The 20,198-nt window shown below is 41.9% G+C and overlaps 2 protein-coding genes across 2 annotated transcripts in view; one reads left to right on the forward strand and one right to left on the reverse strand.

Moving 5' to 3' along the window:
• LOC308293653 (uncharacterized protein) overlaps positions 1–2,593 on the reverse strand; it is a gene marked incomplete at both ends in the record, with an annotated part of 35,070 nt that extends 32,477 nt beyond the window's left edge. The window contains one exon of the mRNA XM_080736248.1: positions 2,588–2,593. Within this exon, the coding sequence (XP_080592374.1) occupies positions 2,588–2,593 (6 nt within the window). The remainder of the gene's footprint in view (positions 1–2,587) is intronic.
• A 2,840-nt stretch (positions 2,594–5,433) lies between these two features.
• On the forward strand, positions 5,434–19,902 carry LOC308293654 (extracellular calcium-sensing receptor-like; the record flags this gene model as incomplete). The annotated part of the gene is made up of 11 exons (XM_080736249.1): positions 5,434–5,446; positions 6,117–6,273; positions 7,447–7,720; positions 10,560–10,829; positions 11,142–11,156; positions 11,357–11,566; positions 12,027–12,120; positions 12,970–13,031; positions 13,265–13,492; positions 18,780–18,903; positions 18,989–19,902. 11 exons carry the CDS (start codon positions 5,434–5,436, stop codon positions 19,900–19,902), a joined length of 2,361 nt encoding a protein of 786 aa, XP_080592375.1.
• Positions 19,903–20,198: the final 296 nt, after the last annotated feature.

A 20,198-nucleotide genomic window follows, 5' to 3' on the forward strand; every position in this document is an offset into this window, starting at 1 on the left:
GGAGAACCCCTCATGACTTTCCTCCTCTGTCATAAAAACCCCCTGTTTCTAAATCCGCTCTGTCCACTTGCTACACGTTTTATAAACAGTGCCGTATCCCCCGTGTGCCAATCTATGTCATCACGTAATCTTTCATGACATCCACCCGGGCATGCAGAGTTAGGGGGCAGGGCATAACGTTTCATTTCAAAATCGTGTTGTGTTCACACTGCTGCATTATGTCCTGTAATATATCAATGTCACTATCTCACCAGAGCTACATTGAAAACTATTATGTCATGAAAGTATTATGGATTTTAGGAAAGTATTCATTTCTTCTTTTAATAAAAAAAAACAGTGGCCTTAATGTTTGATGTTTTGACAGTTAGTGTGTCCCCATGATTCTTCTAGGGAACAGTGGTGCAATGTAATTAGCAGACTCAGGTACATATAGACAAAGTACAAGGAAAAAACGAAATAAACAAGACAAGCAATAAAAATCCTTTACCTAGACCTGCAGATTTGTGATCTGAAATCTAACATTTCAGATTAAGATTCAACATTATTGGGAGAAAACACATGGCTGAAATTCCTTGTTCATTATACATTATACCGGCCCTGTTTCCAACTTTTTTATGTTGAATTTGCAAAAACATAATTTTTGGAGAAATAAAAACAATTAAAAACATTCTGAGTTGAAATTAGAATTGAACACACAGAATAGCAACACGACTGAATAGCAACTGAATTAAAAGCTTAGTGGATGGAGTGTCCCACCTAGTGTCCCACCAAGACACAGCAACCAATGGGTGTGAAGAGAGGCGGGACAACGGGCGGGACTTGACAAAGGGTGAATTGTTGCTAAAGGGCTTAATAATGTGGTAGTTTATTTAGATGTATTGCCTGGAAATAATGAAATGCTCAATTGAGTATTATTTTTAAGAAAATACTAATAGGTATTTTAGGCCAAAACGTTAGTGGGCTGTTGTAGCGCCTTCACGTGGAGGTGAACATGGGCGTGGCTTATTTGGGGAGTTCTGTAATGATCCAAGGAATCCAAGGGAAAAAAATATATTTTGATTGTGTGACCTAAACAATCGGCCAAAGCATGAATCGGCCTGTCAAAGCGCCACCATGAGGCCTATTTGAAAAATGTATAGGGTAGCATTTTTTCTGGCCTAGTGAGAATCTGAATGGAAGGTTTGACGGCATTCTGACAATGCATTCATTATTTACTATAAAGATAATGTGTGCTGATTGGTGTGATGTTTGGACAGTAATATCCAACACATTGGTTCAGCAAAAATAGGCCTCCTGGTGGTGGATGTGGACATTTTGGGGTAGAGGTTTATTCCTACACCTAGGGTCTTCAATAAGGGGTCCGGGACCCCTAGGGGGTCTTCAGAGTTACTACAGGGGGTCCTCCAAATCTTTGGGTGACAGAAACTTTTCTTCTTCTTTTTTTTATGTTCACTTGAACCCTAACGTCCATATTCGGAGAATTTTAGCCAAAAATAGCCGATCTACAAGTTCACAACGCCTCGCACTGTGAGGCGTTGTGAGTAGGGATGGGTATCGTTCACCTTTTAATCGATACGATACCTTTTTCGATACCTGGGAATCGATACGATACCTTTTTCGATACCATTTTCGATACTTTTTATTTATTATTATTATTATAATTATTATTTGCCTTTTTCTATGGGCTATTTTATAGACGTTGGATCATTATCATAATAATAAACATTATAGGCTATTCTTGGCTATTTTCACAGTAACGAGTGTAGCCTACTAAAGCAGTCATTAAACTCTCAGTAGCCCAATTTTACAGATGCGACCGGCAAGGGGTGCATTCAAAAGTATCGAAACAAGGTATCGTTTGTTTTTACGTGAACCGATACCGATAGTATCGACGTCATTGAATCGATACCATTAAAAGTATCGCTGACGATACCCAACCCTAGTTGTGAGCTTGTTCAAGTGGTTAAATATCAGAAAACACAAATTGACATGAATCCAAAATACACTGATGATTGTGCTGTCAAACAATGAAACTAGACTCTATGAAAAGGTTGTGGCGTTCCCTGCTTCATCTCTTTCTCAACTAAGGGGTTCTTGGCCTGAAAACATTGAAGACCACTGTCCTAGAGAGTGTGGGTGCAAGGTTTCATGCCGATCAGTCCAGTTATAGGCCTAAATGCGAATCGGACTGTTATTGTGTCACCATGAGACAGACAAAAAAAAACATAGGGTGGCAGTTCTTCCTTAGCCTAGTGGAGTTGTGCATGTAACATTTTACAGCAATTACATGCTGTGTTAATGATTTGAGGCATTTGTTCGATGCGGGTGAATGCTAACCTGTTGAATGTTAACCACTATGCCTAAACCTAACCCAAACCCTAACCCTAACCTCAGTAAAACTATGCCTAACCCTAACCCTAAAACCTGACCCTAACCCTTAGTCGAAATAATGACACATAGAAATAGCGAGAATTGCCCCTTCGCTAAAACATCCGGAACAAACGCTCCACGCGTCCCAGACTCTTCTCCCTCCTGGCCCCCAAACTGTGGAATGAACTCCCTGTTGCACTTAGAACTGCAGACTCACCCCCATTCTGTTGTATTATTGATTTACTGTACTGCTGTCTGTCCATCCCTACATGACACTCACATGTTGTTTATTAATTAGAACATGTTCAGAGCAGATCTCCAGTGACTCGTTCCCCTCGTTAAGAGGTGACGAGTTAATTAACTTCCAACATCGCACCTGTTGAGCTGGTGTTTCATCATTCCTGGGCCAGATGTCGTCACACACACACACACACGCACGCACACACACACACACACGCACGCACAGTCGCACACGCACACACAGTCGCACACGCACACACAGTCGCACACGCACACACAGTCGCACATGCACACACAGTCACTACCCAGCTGGGTAATGGTCTGCCTTCGTTCTGAATGGAGAGAGGGCGAGATCATTTAGCGACCTCCAACCGGGTTGCAACCTGGTCGGTAGTTTTCAGTGACCGGGTCGCTAAATCTACCGACCGGGCCGGTAAATCACCGACCGGGTCGCTAAATCGACCGACCGGGTCGCTAAATCCACCGACCGGGTCGCTAAATCCACCGACCGGGACGCTAAATCCACTTACTGGAACGCTAAATCCACCGACCGGGACGCTAAATCCACCGACCGGGTAGGTAAATCCACCGACCGGGTCGCTTATCCATCGAACGTGCTGCTAACCCTACCCCTAATCCTAACCCTAAACTTAACCTCAGTAACCGTACCACAGTAACTAACCTGCCGACGCAACCCTAAATCACCGACCGGGTCGCTAACGCTAAATTTATCGACCGGGTCGCTAAATCACCGACCGGGCCGCAAAATCACTGACAGGGTCGCTAAATCTACCGACCGGGGCACTAAAATCTACCGACCGGGGCACTAAATCTGCCGACCGAGTCGCTAAATCTACCAACCTAAAACTGCAGCCCGGTCGGTAGATTTAGCGACCCGGTCGGTAGATCTAGCGACCTGGTCAGTGATTTTGCAGCCCGGTTGGTAGATTTAGCGACCCGGTCGGTAGATTTAGCGACCCGGTCGGTGAAAACTACCGACCAGGTTGCGACCAGGTTGGAGGTCGCTAAATGATCTCGCTCCTACTGTCTGAATGAGCAAAGCTCAGAAACAAAGATATGATTTTCTAAAACCCATAATTCATGTAATGACCTACAGTGGGTAAATAGTTGCTAATGTAGACCTGGTGAAATAACAATAATCTGAACAATCTGAAAAAGCTAACGTACATACTTACAGTATATATACACTATTTCGAGGTATCAACATGCAAGGTATACGTATCGATGAAGACGGCTTGAAATGAGGTATTGGTGTATGTGTCAAATTAATTAACAGACACTCTATGCATGCACATGATGCAAAAAAGAAGTCCATCTGTAACCAGGTGTGGTCATTTCAATAAAACCATTGTTGGTAAATGGAAATACAGCATTTCATTTCTTTTTTCTATGTGTACTGTGTGCATGCATGGATATGCTATTCGTTATCTGGGTTATGCAGGCAGTGGACCTAAAGCAGAAAAACATTTAAAACATATATAATGCAATTGTTTTACTAATATCGTGAGTAATATCAATATCGAGGTATTCAACAATGTTATGGAATATGAAAGGTTTTCCTAATATTGCCCAGCCTTAAAATACACATTAGAGCTGCCAATATTCCTCAGAAATGAAATTCGAATATTGGTCTTAGAAATTGTCTCGAATATTGAATATATTAATCATTATTAATATTAATATTAAGTATTTATTTTCCTTGATATATATATATATATATATATATATATATATATAATATTTTTTACAGGAACAATACAAAAAATATTATAAAGTTATAAAAACATACAATATTTATATATACATAATACATATTATATATTATTACATCCAGGCAGCATGCATTGTGTACTCATTGAGCAGTAGAAGATGCATGTCAACTGTATCACACAGAATTGTGACCATGTGTACTACGCAACAGCTCCTCCTGGGGTAACGTTATTCCATAGGTCACCTGTTTCAATGTAACGCTAGATCCGCAAAAGTCTGCATGCTTACTTTCCTTGAGATGGATTTACATTTTCTTAGCCTGGAAATGCCGTGGAGACAACGATATGATGGTGAGTTCCTTCCTTCATTGCAAGGGAAAGATGGCAAATTAGCAGAAAGATATCTTTTCTGCAATAGTTTGTTTGTTAGTCACAGACAGAGTGGGTGAACTGAAGCTCTCAAATCACAGTGTGTGATGAGAGAGCAGGGTGAGAGAGAGTTATATAATTCCAGTACAAGCATAACTGAGAGCTATTACTTCAAGAGTAGGCCTAGAAGACGTGTGGCCGAGAGTTATATTCTTAGTAGGCCTACAACGGTGCATGGCCGGATTTTCTTTTTTTTTTTTGCTTTTTTCTTCTTTTTTTTAATAATTCGAATATACATTTTTATAATCGAATATGCATTTTTTCGCCATATTCGACGAATATCCGATATTCGAATATTAATTTGGCAGCCACACATTGACCATGGGTTCTACCGGCTGCCCTTAAGCTGTACAACGAGACACACAACGGTCGATTGACGAGGACTACCTTCCTAACCTAGGATGACGGAACTATAGTTGTACTGACTCTGACCTCTAAGGACCTTCCAGCGAGGGTGCTCATGTGCGTCTGGCTGTGACACCCTTTCTAGTTTCTTTTCCTTTCGAGTAGTTTTTTTTTTTTTTATCTTTTTTTTTTTTAATCTTTTATCTTTTTATTACTTCTCTGTAAATTTGTAAATAACCTTATGCTGCTGTGCTGCCTCTGGGCAACTGATTTTCCCCCTTGGGATAATAAAGGTATCTATCTATCTATCTAGTCGGCCATGGGTCACTTTTGTAAATGTTAGTCACTAAGGCTAACATTGGTAAAAGCATGTAGCATGCCACTGCCAGCTACATGGAAAAGAACGCATTTATTTGCAAAACATGACGTTTCCACCCTGAAGCCATAACAGGCCGATGTGAAACATGTAAGAGCTCTACAGGGAGTGTGCGTGCAAAGTCAAATCAAATGCCCATCGGTCGGTTGGTTCTGTTCAGACACACAGACAGCCGGAACACACACAGATGGACAGGTGCGAAAACATAATCTCAGGCCTTTGGCCTGGCGGAGACAATAACAATACATTTTTTTATTAATGATAACACTGTTATAATAATTATAATAATACAAATAATCATTGTATGTAGCCGCTTGTTTACACTTGTTTACTGTCATTGACGCCTGACATAATTAACGTATTGAATGATAAGCACGGCCTCTGCCTCTGCTCAGGTGGGCGTTGGTGAAACATTACGTCATGCCATGAGGTGGCACAGGGTGTTGTGACAGATTACCATAGGCTGGCACAGCACTGTGTATAAAAGCTCACAACTGGACAATGTATTGAGGAGAGGGGAGGGGGTGTTAGACAGAGCAGGACAGTCATGAGGGCTTCTCTAGACACACACCTGCTTTCATACTTGATACTGTTCTCTTCTTCATTCTCTGCTCTGTCTTCCTCAGCTTCCTCTTCCTCCTGTGAGTTACAGGCTCAGTTCAATCTCAACAGCATGTACCAGCCTGGGGACTTGGTTCTGGGAGGCTTGTTTCCCATCTCCTTCTCCCATGTCTTCCCTGATCTGTCCTTCACCTCCGGGCCTAAGGTCCCCACGTGCTATGGGTGAGTTGCACGCACGCACGCACGCACGCACGCACGCACGCACACTGTACAATATTACAATTAGGCTGCAATATTACACATTCTGTACAATTGAAAACAAGGGAACAGGGACTTTGTTTTGCTTCATGTTACCTCAGAATGAGTTGACGTTTTTTTATTTCTACAAAGTTTAAAGGGAGTAGTTCACCCTAAACATTGCATTTGATGACCAGTAGAAAGATGCTAATGTCTCCGATAGGAGATTCCTCGCCAATCATCAAATTATTTCAACTGCCTTTGCTTTTTGGGTCTGTTTTTTTGTCTTCTTCGTTTGTTTGTTTTTTATGTTGTGTGTGACATTTGTTGTAAAAGCAATACAAATACTTGAATACAAAAATATATATATTTTTTTGGCTTAGGAACTTGACAAAAACTAAACAGTCTCCATGAATTCAAGGCTTCATGTGGTCTGTAATTGATAGAAAATTGGTCATTTTTGGGGTGAACTACTCCTTTTTAAAGTGTATCACCTTTACCGCTAATCACTTTCTAACCGTGGGGTGGCTCACGGTTTAGCTGACAGAGTACAGCATCTTGCAATGGGCCTGGTCTACAAGATACACTACACCTCCAAGATACCCATGTACCTGAAAAATGACTTCCAAAACGTCAAGCATGTTCACAATCACAACACCAGAGGCAGCTCAGCCGATCACGTCCAACCCAGATTTGGCTAAAGAAAAAAAGAAAATGTCAAATGCTATGCCGCTAACATGTGGAATACCCTACCGAAGGCTTCAAAGGAATTTTCTGCATAGTACAGTATTTGTCTGTAATTCTGTAATGAGTAAAGAAAAAAAAAGGATCCCAATTGAAACAAGCCCAAAAGCATTTTTGAGTGTATCCTTTTATTTGACCTTGTACCAGTGAACTGTACTGTCATGAAACTGTACCTTTTCCTATGCAAACTCTAATTAAGTGTTCAAACAATCAATCAATTTGCGTGCGTGTGTTTGCGTGTGTGCGTGCGTGTGTACAGTTTAAACATTGCCATGTTCAGGTGGGCTCAGACCGTGTGTGTGTGTGTGTGTGTGTGTGTGTGTGTGTGTGTGTGTGTGTGTGTGTGTGTGTGTGTGTGTGTGTGTGTGTGTGTGTGTGTGTGTGTGTGTACAGTTTAAACATTGCCATGTTCAGGTGGGCTCAGACCATGGCCTTCGCAGTGGCAGAGATCAACAGAAACCCCAGCCTGCTCCCCAACGTCTCTCTGGGCTATAGGATCTACGACAACTGTTGGACCATTGGAATCGCGTTCAGCGGAGCGCTGTCATTGGTCAGCGGGAGACAGGAGCGGTTTCGATTGGACGAGAGCTGCGTGGGCTCTCCCCCGGTGCTGGGCATCGTGGGTGACAGCTTTGCGGCGCATTCTGTTGCCATCTCCAGTGTGGTAGGGCTGTACAGAGTGCCCATGGTGAGTCTTATACCATCAGTCATCCTTTTGATGAGGATGTTCATTATCGTCTCTGTCGGATGGATAACTATTCAAAAGTATCAAAAAGCTCAAAACGCAGCTCAAACGTTTCAAGCTTGCAGATCTGCTACTTTAGAAGCTTTTGTGTGACACTGCAGTATGATAAAGTAGGGCATTAATTCATGGTGAAAAAAAAGTAGGGAGTGGGGTAATGTGAGACACTGGGTAAAGTGAGACACCCATTATCAAGACCCTCCAATTTCCCCCTTGCCATGAAGGAGAGGACCTCATGGTGTTGTAGTAAATATGCTTTTTACATATGTTTTTTGCATTTTCTTGCTGTCAGCTGAATAAGTTGCTGTCAACCTATTCAGCTGTTGTGTCAAAGCAAATCGATTCAGCTTTTATCACACATGTTGATGAACTACCAACATATAAATCCATGCGACAGATGCTAGCTGAAGAGATGTCCTTTTCCCCAAAATGTGGCTTTGGGGTAATGTGAGACAAATGCTTTGGGGTAAAGTGATCTGACATCTGATCATTTCCATTGTTAGGAAACATCCAGGTTGAATGGGAAATGTGTAAATGTTTACTGATATATCTTTTATCTGGCCTAGAGGGGAGCAAATGCAAAAAGTGTCTCACTTTACCCCATTCTCCCCTACTGGAAACTGGAAATACTCCAAACACCTCAAAACTGTACTAAAGTACACTCTACTTAGTTACTTTGCACCACTGTCCATCCATCACCCTATTGATGAGGATGTTTATGGTCTCTGTCGGTTGGAAATCTCATACGTCCAAAACGTGTTACTTTTCAGGATTCAAAGTGGGAATCTTAAAAAGAGACCAACACTGCCACTTGCAAGTTCAAGAGTTTTTGAAGCGGTGAAAGCCGCTTCCAAGGAGTGGCTTTGTGTGTCCCATGTGTGTCCCACGTCCATATATGGTCATTTCAGTCCAGAATGAACAGGTTTTATCTGTCCGTAAATGTGTGTCCCATTTGTGTCCCCCACGTCCATATATGGTCATTCCAGTCCAGAATGAACAGGTTTTATCTGTCCTGTACGTCCATAATATGTGTGTAGTGTCCATCCCGGTCTGATGATTGGATGATTAAAAATGTCCAATGAGACCATACTTTGAGGATTGGTCAAGCTTCACACAATTCGGCCCTCCAGATAAAATCATTCATTCATTCAGAATTCAGAATTCTGAAGCTCTAGAACACATACCGCTTCACTTCGAACCGAGGTTTGATTTTTGAAGCGGTGGAAACCGCTTCCAATGAATGGCTTTGTGTGTATCACGCCCATATATGGTCATTTCAGTCCAGAATGAACAGGTTTTTTCAAAAACAGAATGTCCGTTACCTCCAATGAATGGCTTTCTGTGTATCACGCCCATATATGGTCATTTCAGTCCAGAATGAACAGGTTTTTTCAAAAACAGAATGTCCGTTTAATTACCATATATGGTGATCTCAGTCCAGAATGAACAGGGTTTTTCAAAAACACAATGTCCGTTACCTTATGTCCATATATGGTCACTCCAGGCCAGAATGAACAGGTTTTTCCTGTCCCGTATGTGTAAAATATCAGTCCAGAATGAATAGGCTTTTTCAAATATGCAATAGCTCTCACTTATTGCATAGGTCTCACCTATTGCATTGGATTGGTGAAGCTTCACATGACAATTCAACCCTATAGGTAATAGCATGGTTTATACTAAATAATTATTAACTTTGCTATAGTCAGCATGGAGAGGAACATGTACAATTTGATCGTCTCATCAAATGACTTGGTTTCATGTGCTATTGGAGGTTTTATCTGTCCACCGCTTCACTTCGAACCGAGGTTCGCCTTGTTTAATAATTAAGCAGTGTTTCGGTCGAGAGACCTTCTTCAAGCTGTTGAGATTAGTGACAGGTTGAGAACAGCCTGTTCAGTCCTCACTCCTCTAGTGTTAAATACATAATGTGTACACAAAAACAATAATGCATTTTACAGAACAGATGTTGTGTGTGTTTTCCAGGTCAGTTACTATGCCATGTGTTCCTGTCTGAGTGACCGGACCAAACACCCTTCCTTCTTCAGTACAGTCATAAGTAACACTGTGCAGGTGAACCTCTGAGTAGTACAACCATATTCTACACACTGTTACTGCTGGAGCCTAATGTCTCTGTTGACTGCATCAAAAGACAATCATTAGGCCGCGTTCACATAGTTGAAGCACCTCTCCTGTTGCTTCTCCTTGGGGGATTGGGGGGGGGGGGTCGTGCAATTCATTCCTTAAGCCAAGAGGCATGATAGAGGCAAAACCTGTGAACCTCTTATTTTAGAAAAAAATATATATTTTTTGAAGGTACTAATACAGATTTTGCCCAAAGATCATGCAAATCGCTACACAGTATCTCTATAGTCATTGTACGGTCCTTTCAAATTTTTCATATTCTATCCCGATTGGCTAAGATTGACTTCCAAAGTTTGTGCTCAATTTTGATCAAAATGCCTCAAATCACGAACACACTGTGCTACAAATTTTGTCTAAACATCAAGCGAATCAGTACACATTATTCCTAGTAAAATCCTGACAGATTTCTGATATCAGTGGTGCTGAAAATGTTCATGTCAAGGACCCTTTAAGATGTATGTATTTGGCCGCTGACCCCCCACCATGAAAATATTGTGTTTGGGGACCCCCAGGGCAGAAGCAAAGATTTGAGTAATATAATCAAATATTTGCACACATTTTCACGATCTTTATATAGCCAAAGAATTAAATGACAATGAGATCTTTTCCTGGTTTTATCGGCCTCCATTCTTCATCCAATCAGGTGCAATCAATGCTCATGATCATGAGACGGTTCGAGTGGACCTGGTTTGGACTGCTGTATCGCGACGATGCCTTTGGCATCGATGCAGCCCAGATCTTCCGGTCCGAACTGGCCCAGTCAGGCTGGGGCTGCCTGGCCTACGATGAGCCAATTCCCCTGGACAACGACATAGCTGGAATGCGGAGGCTCGTCTCTCTGATGAAGACTTCCACAGCTCGCGTGGTCGCTGTCGTTGAAAACGGCATCCGTGCGATTAAACTCATGGACGAGGTTGGGGGTTATGAACGATCCATTTTCATTTAGGAACTCACAAATTATAATCATAAACAATCTGAAATTAAGTTATATTGAACTGAAGACATGTAGGCCTATATAGAGAAAATAGGTTGATAACAATATAATAGTATCAGTATTATGTTCAAATAAAATGCTCAGTAATTATGTATTTTAAACTCTTTTCTCTGCACAATAAGCAAATAAACAAACCATTCAGACGGTGTTGATTTGATACCACAAAAAGATCTGCGCTCTAGTTATTATTATTTGTGTTGTTGTTGTTGTTGATGTGCATGTTGTTGCTAGGTGGTGAGGCAGAAGGTGACAGGTATGTGCATGTTGTTGCTAGGTGGTGAGGCAGAAGGTGACAGGTATGTGCATGTTGTTGCTAGGTGGTGAGGCAGAAGGTGACAGGTATGTGCATCATGTTGCTAGGTGGTGAGACAGAAGGTGACAGGTATGTGCATGTTGTTGCTAGGTGGTGAGGCAGAAGGTGACAGGTATGTGCATGTTGTTGCTAGGTGGTGAGGCAGAAGGTGACAGGTCTACAGTGGGTCGCTGGTGTACAGTTCATAGAACACTCCAACGACCACAGTCCTGGTGCCTTCATCCCCTACCTGAGAGGCGGCCTGGGGGTCTCCATCCGGCGTGGAGACATTCCAGGCCTCAAGGACTTCCTGTTGAAAATACGACCCGGAAATGATCCCGACAACAGCCACGAAAACACCTTAGTGAGTGTCCAAAGTGATGTTACAGCTTGTGTACAGAAACATAAGCGATCCATTTCCATAGACATGATACAATATGCCCTAAAACAAGGGCATTGTCCATGTAGAGCTTCACTTTGGCTTGTTGGTTTAAGTGTGAGATTGTCCCGGAGATGAAGTGGCCATGTGGCTGTGGAGTCACTTTACATCATCTGAAACAGCCCGTTGTTCGGGTGACTACGTTCTGTGATGATTCTGTGAGCTTTTCTCACATAGCGTATCGTATTCAAGTATGATCACAGGTTGGCTCTTGGCTGTCCGCACAATGAATTTATTAGCCTATTTAAGCTGACATTTCAATCTGATGTCTGTTTTTAAGCATACGCAATGTATTGTGTTTCTGTCTAAGTCTTGCTTTTGTTTCCTCAGGTGAGGCAGTTTTGGGAGCACACATTTCAGTGTAAATTTGCACCCCTTCCATCAGAGTGGGTGGATGCTGGTGGAAGGGTGTGTTCTGGACAAGAGGACCTGGGAACAGCAGAAACTACCCTTCTGGATATGTCTGATCTCAGGCTGGAGTATAATATATACAAGGCTGCGTATGCTCTGGCCCATGCCCTCCATGACATGTTGCAATGTGTGCCAGGAAGAGGGCCTTTCACTGGGCACAGCTGTGCCACTTTGAAGACAATACAGCCATGGCAGGTGTGCTATTAATAAACATTTCAGTAGAGACAAAATCTGAACGAGTAATATCCGAAAATTTGTTTTACAGCCTCCTGGTGGGGCTGTAAAAGGCAGGAATTTTAGATATATGGAATTAGACTAATTATTCTGAAATTAGAACAAAAATTAGGTGGATGGCATGTCTATGGAAATGGATCTAAAAATCATGGGGATGGGACAGTTGTGGAACTAGACCTATTTGATAGTCTATGGAATTGGATCTAGAAATCATGAGGATGGGACTCGTATAGGAATTAGATTTAAACGTCATGGGGATGGAACAGGTGTGGAACTAGACCTACAAATCATGGGGATGGAACTAGCAATGGAATTATACCAACAAATCATAGGGATGGGACTATTGATGGGATCAGATCAACAAATCATGCAGATGGAACTGGCGATGGAATTAGACCTACAAATTATGGGGATGGGACTGGTGATGGAATAAGATCTACAAATATGGGGATGGAGTATCATACCCTATGTCTCAGGGGAGGGCTGTGGACACTACAGATCAAAAACCTGCGGACCTGGGGGTACGCGAATCACTCAGCCTTGTGTGGAGAAACGATGTGTCTGTGGCTGAATGTGCTCCTCAACCCATCATAGAGGGGTGGGAGGGGTTAACCAGGATAACTTGAGGTGAAAGAGGCCTTGCTGTGCCTTCTTCACCACATGGCCTGTGTGCTCGTACCCAGGAGAGGTGACGTGGATGCAGAGGAACTTCAAGCTGCTGACTCTGTCCACAGCTGACCTGTTGGTGTAGAGCATATGGCCTCTAATCAGCTGTTTTTTTATTGTCAGTCCATGACAAGCACAGAAGTCCAATAAACAGCCTCCACAAAATATTGTTCATGTTTAAAATGGGTAAATACTGCAAACATGTAGTTAATACCTGCATATAAACAGTTCCTGTCAGTGTCCCTATTGTGCATCTGGTACACACTATTACTATGATTTGTTCTCTCTTCATGAACTTTTGTTCATTTCCAGGTTGGGTATTACTTGCAAAAGGTCAACTTCACCACATCAGCTGGTGATCAAGTATCATTTGATGAGAATAGTAATGCTTTGCCAATCTGTGATGTCATGAACTTGGCGTGGCTCCCTGATGGAAGCACAAAGGTTCAGAAGGTAGGCGTGTACAAGAAGACAGAATCTGCAGGTGAAGAACTCATCCTGGATGAAGACAAAATCTTCTGGAACTTTGAAACCAACAAGGTCACTTTGGCTTTCTAAAATACCTGATGTTGCGCTTATGACGTGAATGTAATTAGGGCCCGAGCACTGCCAGAGCACTGCCCTATTGTAATCGCAATGTTTATTCTTATTCTTATTCTCCGCAAAGAATCACGTTTTTGAGGTGCCAAACGTACTCCAAAAGTTGCACAACTTTACATGCACATCACAAGTGGCGAAAAATTACGTATTTTAAAATTCACAAAAAGGGGCGTGGCCTAATGGCTCAATAGTGCCCCATACAAAATGTCAACGGCGCAGCCTCACTATACGGTTTCACCTACATGTATGGAAATCGGTACACACATGTATCATGTCCGGACTTACAAAAAAGTCTCTTGGCGCCACATCCGAAACCAAACAGGAAGTCAGCCATTTGGACTGCTTTGTGGCGGTTTGGCACATTTTTGGCCGTTTTCACGTGTCGCACTTTAACACATTGACCGCCATTTTAACATACCTCCGTACTCCCACCTGCCATTCGTCTCCATAGACTTCCATGTAATTGGGTGTGCACGGATCATGCACACCCATGCCTAGATAATGCACCACGTGTGTCCACATTGCTCACAGCTTTCAAACAAAAAAATCCGAATGGAAATCCGTTCAGGCATTCATGAGATAACAGCCACTATGTTTAACAAAGATGGCTGCCAAAATGGCTGCCATGCTTGAAAGATGGGGTTGCTATGGGGGTTAAACATGCAATTTCGCGATTGCTATCATGCCTACTCCATTTTTTGGGGTCCAAAAATTTAAAAAAAAAAAAAAAAAATGTTTTTTTTTTTTTTTTTTTTTTTTTAATTCTCGGGACTATCGGGCCTGGCGGGGAAAGACATTGGAATAATCTCGGGACTATCGGGCCTGGCAGGGAATGAGTTAACAAACTCCTCCTAAGGGGTTAATCGGATCAACTTCAAATTCGCTTGGCATACACAAGACACCTTAACGATGAAAAGTTGCTCAAATCGTGATTTTTCGTAAAATGGCGTGCCCGTGGCGAAGTGTCAATCTTCCTTCGCCAAACAGGAAGTGCCCCCTCTTCTGATTGGCCGACGAAAAAGTTGTGGGTGGTATCATTTGATTTGTTTCAGAGTTCACCTTAATTGGTTCAACTTAGCCCTGCCCTCTCTTCTGATTGGCCAAAACTTTATTTGGCGATAACTCATCAACCGTTTGTCATACAAACTTGTGGGTGGTGTAATTTGACTTGTTTCAGAGTTCTTCAGCTTAATTGGTTTAACTTAGCCCCACCCCCTCTTCTAATTGGCTTAAAAATTATTTGGCTATAACTCATCAACCGTTTGTCGTACAAACTTTTGGGTGGTGTTTGACTAGTTTCAGAGTTCTTCACCTTAACTCATTGAGTGCCAGCCTATCACCACTAGAGGGCGCCCAGTGACCAGAGAATAATAGAGATATGCTGGTAATGCATGCCCAAGCCCTGGAGCCATGACTTGCCTGAACACTTTCCTTTGTGCATGTACAGGAAGAGGATGAAGTTAGCTTGAAGTTAGCTATTGGCTACCAAGCATTTTAGAAGCCTTATTTTCGTCAACTTAGCCATGATTAAACCTTGCACACCTCATGCATGGGAAAAAAACAGAGAAGAATGAGCTCTAAAAAATCCAATGCAATCCTGGATTGCATTGGAGTGGATTTGTGCAGTTTGTTCACAGCTTTCAAACAAAAAAATCCGATTGGAAATCCGTTCAGGCATTCTTGAGATAATCGCCATTATGTTTTACATGTAATGTAAACAAAAATGGCTGCCCTGTATGTTAGATGGGGTTGTATGGGGGTGGAACATGCAAAATCGCGATTGAAATCATGTTCACCAGATTTGATGGGGTCCAAAAAAAAAAAAAAAAAATTCAAAAAAAATGTTTTCAATTTTTTTTTCTTTTTTTAAAGCCGAACTTGTTCGGGATCGGCACTCTACGATACGCTAATAAAGCCGAACTAGTTCGGAGTTAATTGGTTTAACTTAGCCTCGCCCTCTCTTCTGATTGGCCAAAAGTTTATTTGGCTCTAACTCATCAACCGTATGTCGTACAAACTTGTGGGTGGTGTCCTTTGACTTTTTTCAAATTTCTTCACCTAAATTGGTTTAACTTAACCCCGCCCCTCTTCTGATTGGCCGAAACCTTATTTGGCTATAACTCATCAACCGTTTGTCGGATAAAATTGTGGTTGGTATCATTTGATTTTTTTCAAGGTTCTTCAACTTAATTGGTTTAACTTAGCCCAGCCCTCTCTTTTGATTGGCCAAAACTTTATTTGGCTATAACTCATCAACCGTTTGTCGTACAAACTTGTGGGTGGTGTCATTTGACTTGTTTCAGAGTTATTCAGCTTAATTGGTTTAACTTAGCCCCACCCTCTCTTCTGATTGGCAGAACGTTTATTTGCCTATAACTCATCAACCGTTTGTCGTACAAACTTGTGGTTGGTGTCATTTGAAATGTTTCAGATTTCTTCACCTAAATTGGTTTAACTTAGCCCTGCCCCTTTTCTGATTGGCCGGAACTTTATTTGGCTAAACTCATCAACAGTTTGTCGTACAAACTTGTGGGTGGTATCATTTGATTTGTTTCAGAGTTCTTCACCTAATTTGGTTTAACTTAGCCCAGCCCTCTCTTCTGATTGGCCAAAAGTGTATTTGGCTAAAACTCATCAACCGTTTGTCATACAAACTTGTGGGTGGTGTCATTCTTTAGCTTAATTGGTTTAACTTAGCCCCGCCCCTCTTCTGATTGGCCAAAACTTTATTTGGCTATAACTCATCAACCGTTTGTCGTACAAAATTGTGGGTGGTGTCATTTGAGTTGTTTCAGAGTTTTTCAGCTTAATTGCTTTAACTTACCCCCTCTTCTGATTGGCCAAAACGTTATTTGGCTATAACTCATCAACCGTTCGTCATACAAACTTGTGGGTGGTGTCATTTGACTTGTTTCAGAGTTATTCAGCTTAATTGGTTTAACTTAGCCCCACCCTCTCTTCTGATTGGCAGAACGTTTATTTGCCTATAACTCAACAACCGTTTGTCGTACAAACTTGTGGTTGGTGTCATTTGAAATGTTTCAGATTTCTTCACCTAAATTGGTTTAACTTAGCCCTGCCCCTTTTCTGATTGGCCGGAACTTTATTTGGCTAAACTCATCAACAGTTTGTCGTAGAAACTTGTGGGTGGTATCATTTGATTTGTTTCAGAGTTCTTCACCTAATTTGGTTTAACTTAGCCCAGCCCTCTCTTCTGATTGGCCAAAAGTGTATTTGGCTAAAACTCATCAACCGTTTGTCATACAAACTTGTGGGTGGTGTCATTTGACTTGTGTCAGAGTTCTTTAGCTTAATTGGTTTAACTTAGCCCCGCCCCTCTTCTGATTGGCCAATTTTTTTGGCTATAACTAATCAACAACTTATCAACCGTTTGTCGTACAAACTTGTGGGTGGTGTCATTTGACGTGTTTCAGATTTCTTCATGTAAATTGGTTTAACTTAGCTCCGTCCCTCTTCTGAATGAACAAAACTTTATTTGGCTATAACTCATCAACCGTTTGTCTCACAAATTTGTGGGTGGTATCATTTGATTTGTTTCAGAGTTCTTCACCTTAATTGGTTTAACTTATCCCCACCCTCTCTTCTGATTGGCCGAAAGTATATTTGGCTAAAACTCATTAACCGTTTGTCCTACAAATTTGTGGGTGGTGTCATTTGACTTGTTTCAGAGTTCTTCAGCTTAATTGTTTTAACTTAGCCCCACCCCCTTCTGATTTGCTGTTTTTTTATTTGGCTATAACTCATCAACCGTTTGTCGTACAAACTTGTGGGTGGTGTTTTTGACATGTTTCAGATTTCTTCAGCTTAATTGGTTTAACTTAGCCCCACCCCCTCTTCTGATTGGCCGAAACTTTATTTTTCTATAACTCATCAACCGTTTGTCTTACAAACTTTTGGGTGGTGTTTGACTAGTTTCAGAGATCTTCACCTTAATTGGTTTAACTTAGCCCTGCCCTCCCTTCTGATTGGCTGAAAGTGTATTTGGCTATAACTCATCAACCGTTTTTTGTACAAACTTGTGGGTGGTGTCATTTGACGTGTTTCAGAGTTCTTCAGCTTAATTGGTTTAACTTAACCCCACCCCGCCCCCCCTTCTGATTGGTTGATTTTTTTATTTGGCTATAACTCATCAACCGTTTGTCGTACAAACTTGTGGGTGGTATCATTTGACATGTATCAGAGTTCTTCAACTAAATTGGTTTAAAGTAGCTCCGCCATCCCTTCTGATTGGCCGAAAGTTTATTTGGCTATAACTCATCAACCGTTTGTCGTGGGTGGTATCATTTGATTTGTTTCAGAGTTCCTCACCTTAATTGGTTTAACTTAGCCGCGCCCTCTCTTCTGATTGGCCTAAACTTTATTTGGCTATAACTCATCAACCGTTTTTCGTACAAACTTGTGGGTGGTGTCATTTGACTTGTTTCAGAGTTCTTCAGCTTAATTGGTTTAACTTAGACCTGGCCCCTCTTTGATTGGCCAAAATGTTATTTGGCTATAACTCATGAACCATTTGTCATGCAAACTTGTGGGTGGTGTCATTTGACTTGTTTCAGAGTTCTTCATCTTAATTAGTTTAACTTAGCCCCACCCCCTCTGCTGATTGGCCGAAACTTTATTTTTCTATAACTCATCAACCATTTGTCGTACAAACTTTTGGGTGTCATTTGACTTGTTTCAGAGTTCTACAGCTTAATTGGTTTAACTTAGCCCCACCCCCTTTCTGATTGGACGATTTTTTATCTGGCTATAACTCATCAACCCTTTGTCATACAAACTTGTGGGTTGTGTCATTTGACATGTTTCAGAGTTCTTCACCTAAATTGGTTTAACTTAGCCCTTTTCTGATTGGCCAAAACTTTCATTTGGCTATAACTCATCAACCGTTTCTCATAAAAACTTGTGGGTGGTGTCATTTGACAGTTATTTTCTTCTTAATTGGTTTAACTGAGCCCCGCCCCCTCTTCTGATTGATCGATATTCAATAGTACCTGTAACTTTTCACTGTTTGTCATACTGTATTTCAACTTTTGGGTGGTTTCATTTGACTTGTTTCCTTGTTATTAATTGGTGTAACTTAGCCCCGCCCCCTCTTCTGATTGGCTACTGCCCCTTCTGACGTGGGTAAAGCTGCGAGGGCCCGGTAATCGCTGCTTGCAGCTTTAATTTATATTGGACCGAAACTGATCATTGTTACTTTCCTCTGTAGCCTCCTCGGTCAGTGTGCAGTGAGAGCTGTTCTCCTGGAACCCGTGTGGCCAGAAGGAAAGGAGAACCTGTCTGCTGCTTTGACTGCATTGCTTGTTCTGAGGGAGAGATCAGCAATGAGACTGGTAGGTTCATGTTCTGTATGTACAGTTAGTTATCTTTGACTGATACTGTAAGGGTCTGTCCATGTAACCTTCTCTTCTTTGTTAGACTCTACAGAGTGCACCAGTTGTCCAGAGGACTTCTGGTCCAGTCCCCAGCGTGACCACTGTGTCCCTAAGAAGGTGGAGTTCCTCTCCTACCATGAAGGCCTGGGTATCTCCTTGACAACCATCTCATTGATAGGCACCCTTCTCTGTGCCGTTGTCCTGGGAATCTTCATCTATTATCGAGACACACCCATGGTGCGCGCCAACAACTCAGAACTCAGCTTCCAACTCTTGCTGTCACTCAAACTGTGTTTCCTGTGTTCTCTTCTGTTCATTGGACGTCCCAGACTGTGGACTTGTCAGCTGAGACATGCAGTGTTTGGCATTAGTTTTGTTCTTAGTGTGAGTTGTATTTTGGTAAAGACTATGGTGGTGTTGGCCGTGTTCAAGGCCTCCAAACCTGGAGGTTCAGACATTATGAGGTTTTTCGGTGCAATACAGCAGAGAGGAACCGTTCTGGCTCTTACTTCCATTCAGGCAATTGTCTGTATTTCCTGGCTCGTTTCTGCCTCACCAACTCCTCATAAAAACACTCAATACAAGAGTGATAAGATAGTCTATGAGTGTGCAGTGGGATCAACAGTTGGTTTTGCAGTGTTGTTGGGTTATATTGGTTTACTGGCACTCCTTAGTTTCATCCTAGCTTTCATGGCAAGGAATCTTCCAGACAACTTCAACGAAGCCAAGTTAATCACTTTCAGCATGTTGATCTTCTGTGCCGTGTGGATAGCCTTCATCCCAGCATATATCAGCTCTCCAGGAAAATATGCAGATGTAGTGGAGGTGTTTGCTATTTTAGCATCTAGCTTTGGCCTTTTGGTGGCGCTGTTTGGACCAAAGTGTTATATAATCCTTTTGAAACCTGAGAGAAACACTAAGAAGTCCATCATGGGTCGTGGTACCACCAAGACGTAGACATCAGAGGTGACATCATCTATGTAAAAGTCCATATATGGGTATTCCCCAGAATCCCTTTTATGCCCATGCATGAAGATCCCTGATGTCATCGATATATACTGGCGATGGCCAAGTCATGGCCCATATCCGTGAGGCTGGTTCAGATAGGATCTCCATGTATGGGCATAAAATATTTTGTATGTTGTGATGTCAAGAATCATTTGTATGCCCATATATGGAGATCACTGATTTCATCAATATTAAGCCCATATCTAACAGTACTTCATATGGTAATGCCCATATATGGGGGAAGA

Source organism: Nannobrachium achirus (assembly GCF_963921795.1).
Source record: "Nannobrachium achirus genome assembly, chromosome: 11".
Classification (NCBI taxonomy): domain Eukaryota; kingdom Metazoa; phylum Chordata; class Actinopteri; order Myctophiformes; family Myctophidae; genus Nannobrachium; species Nannobrachium achirus.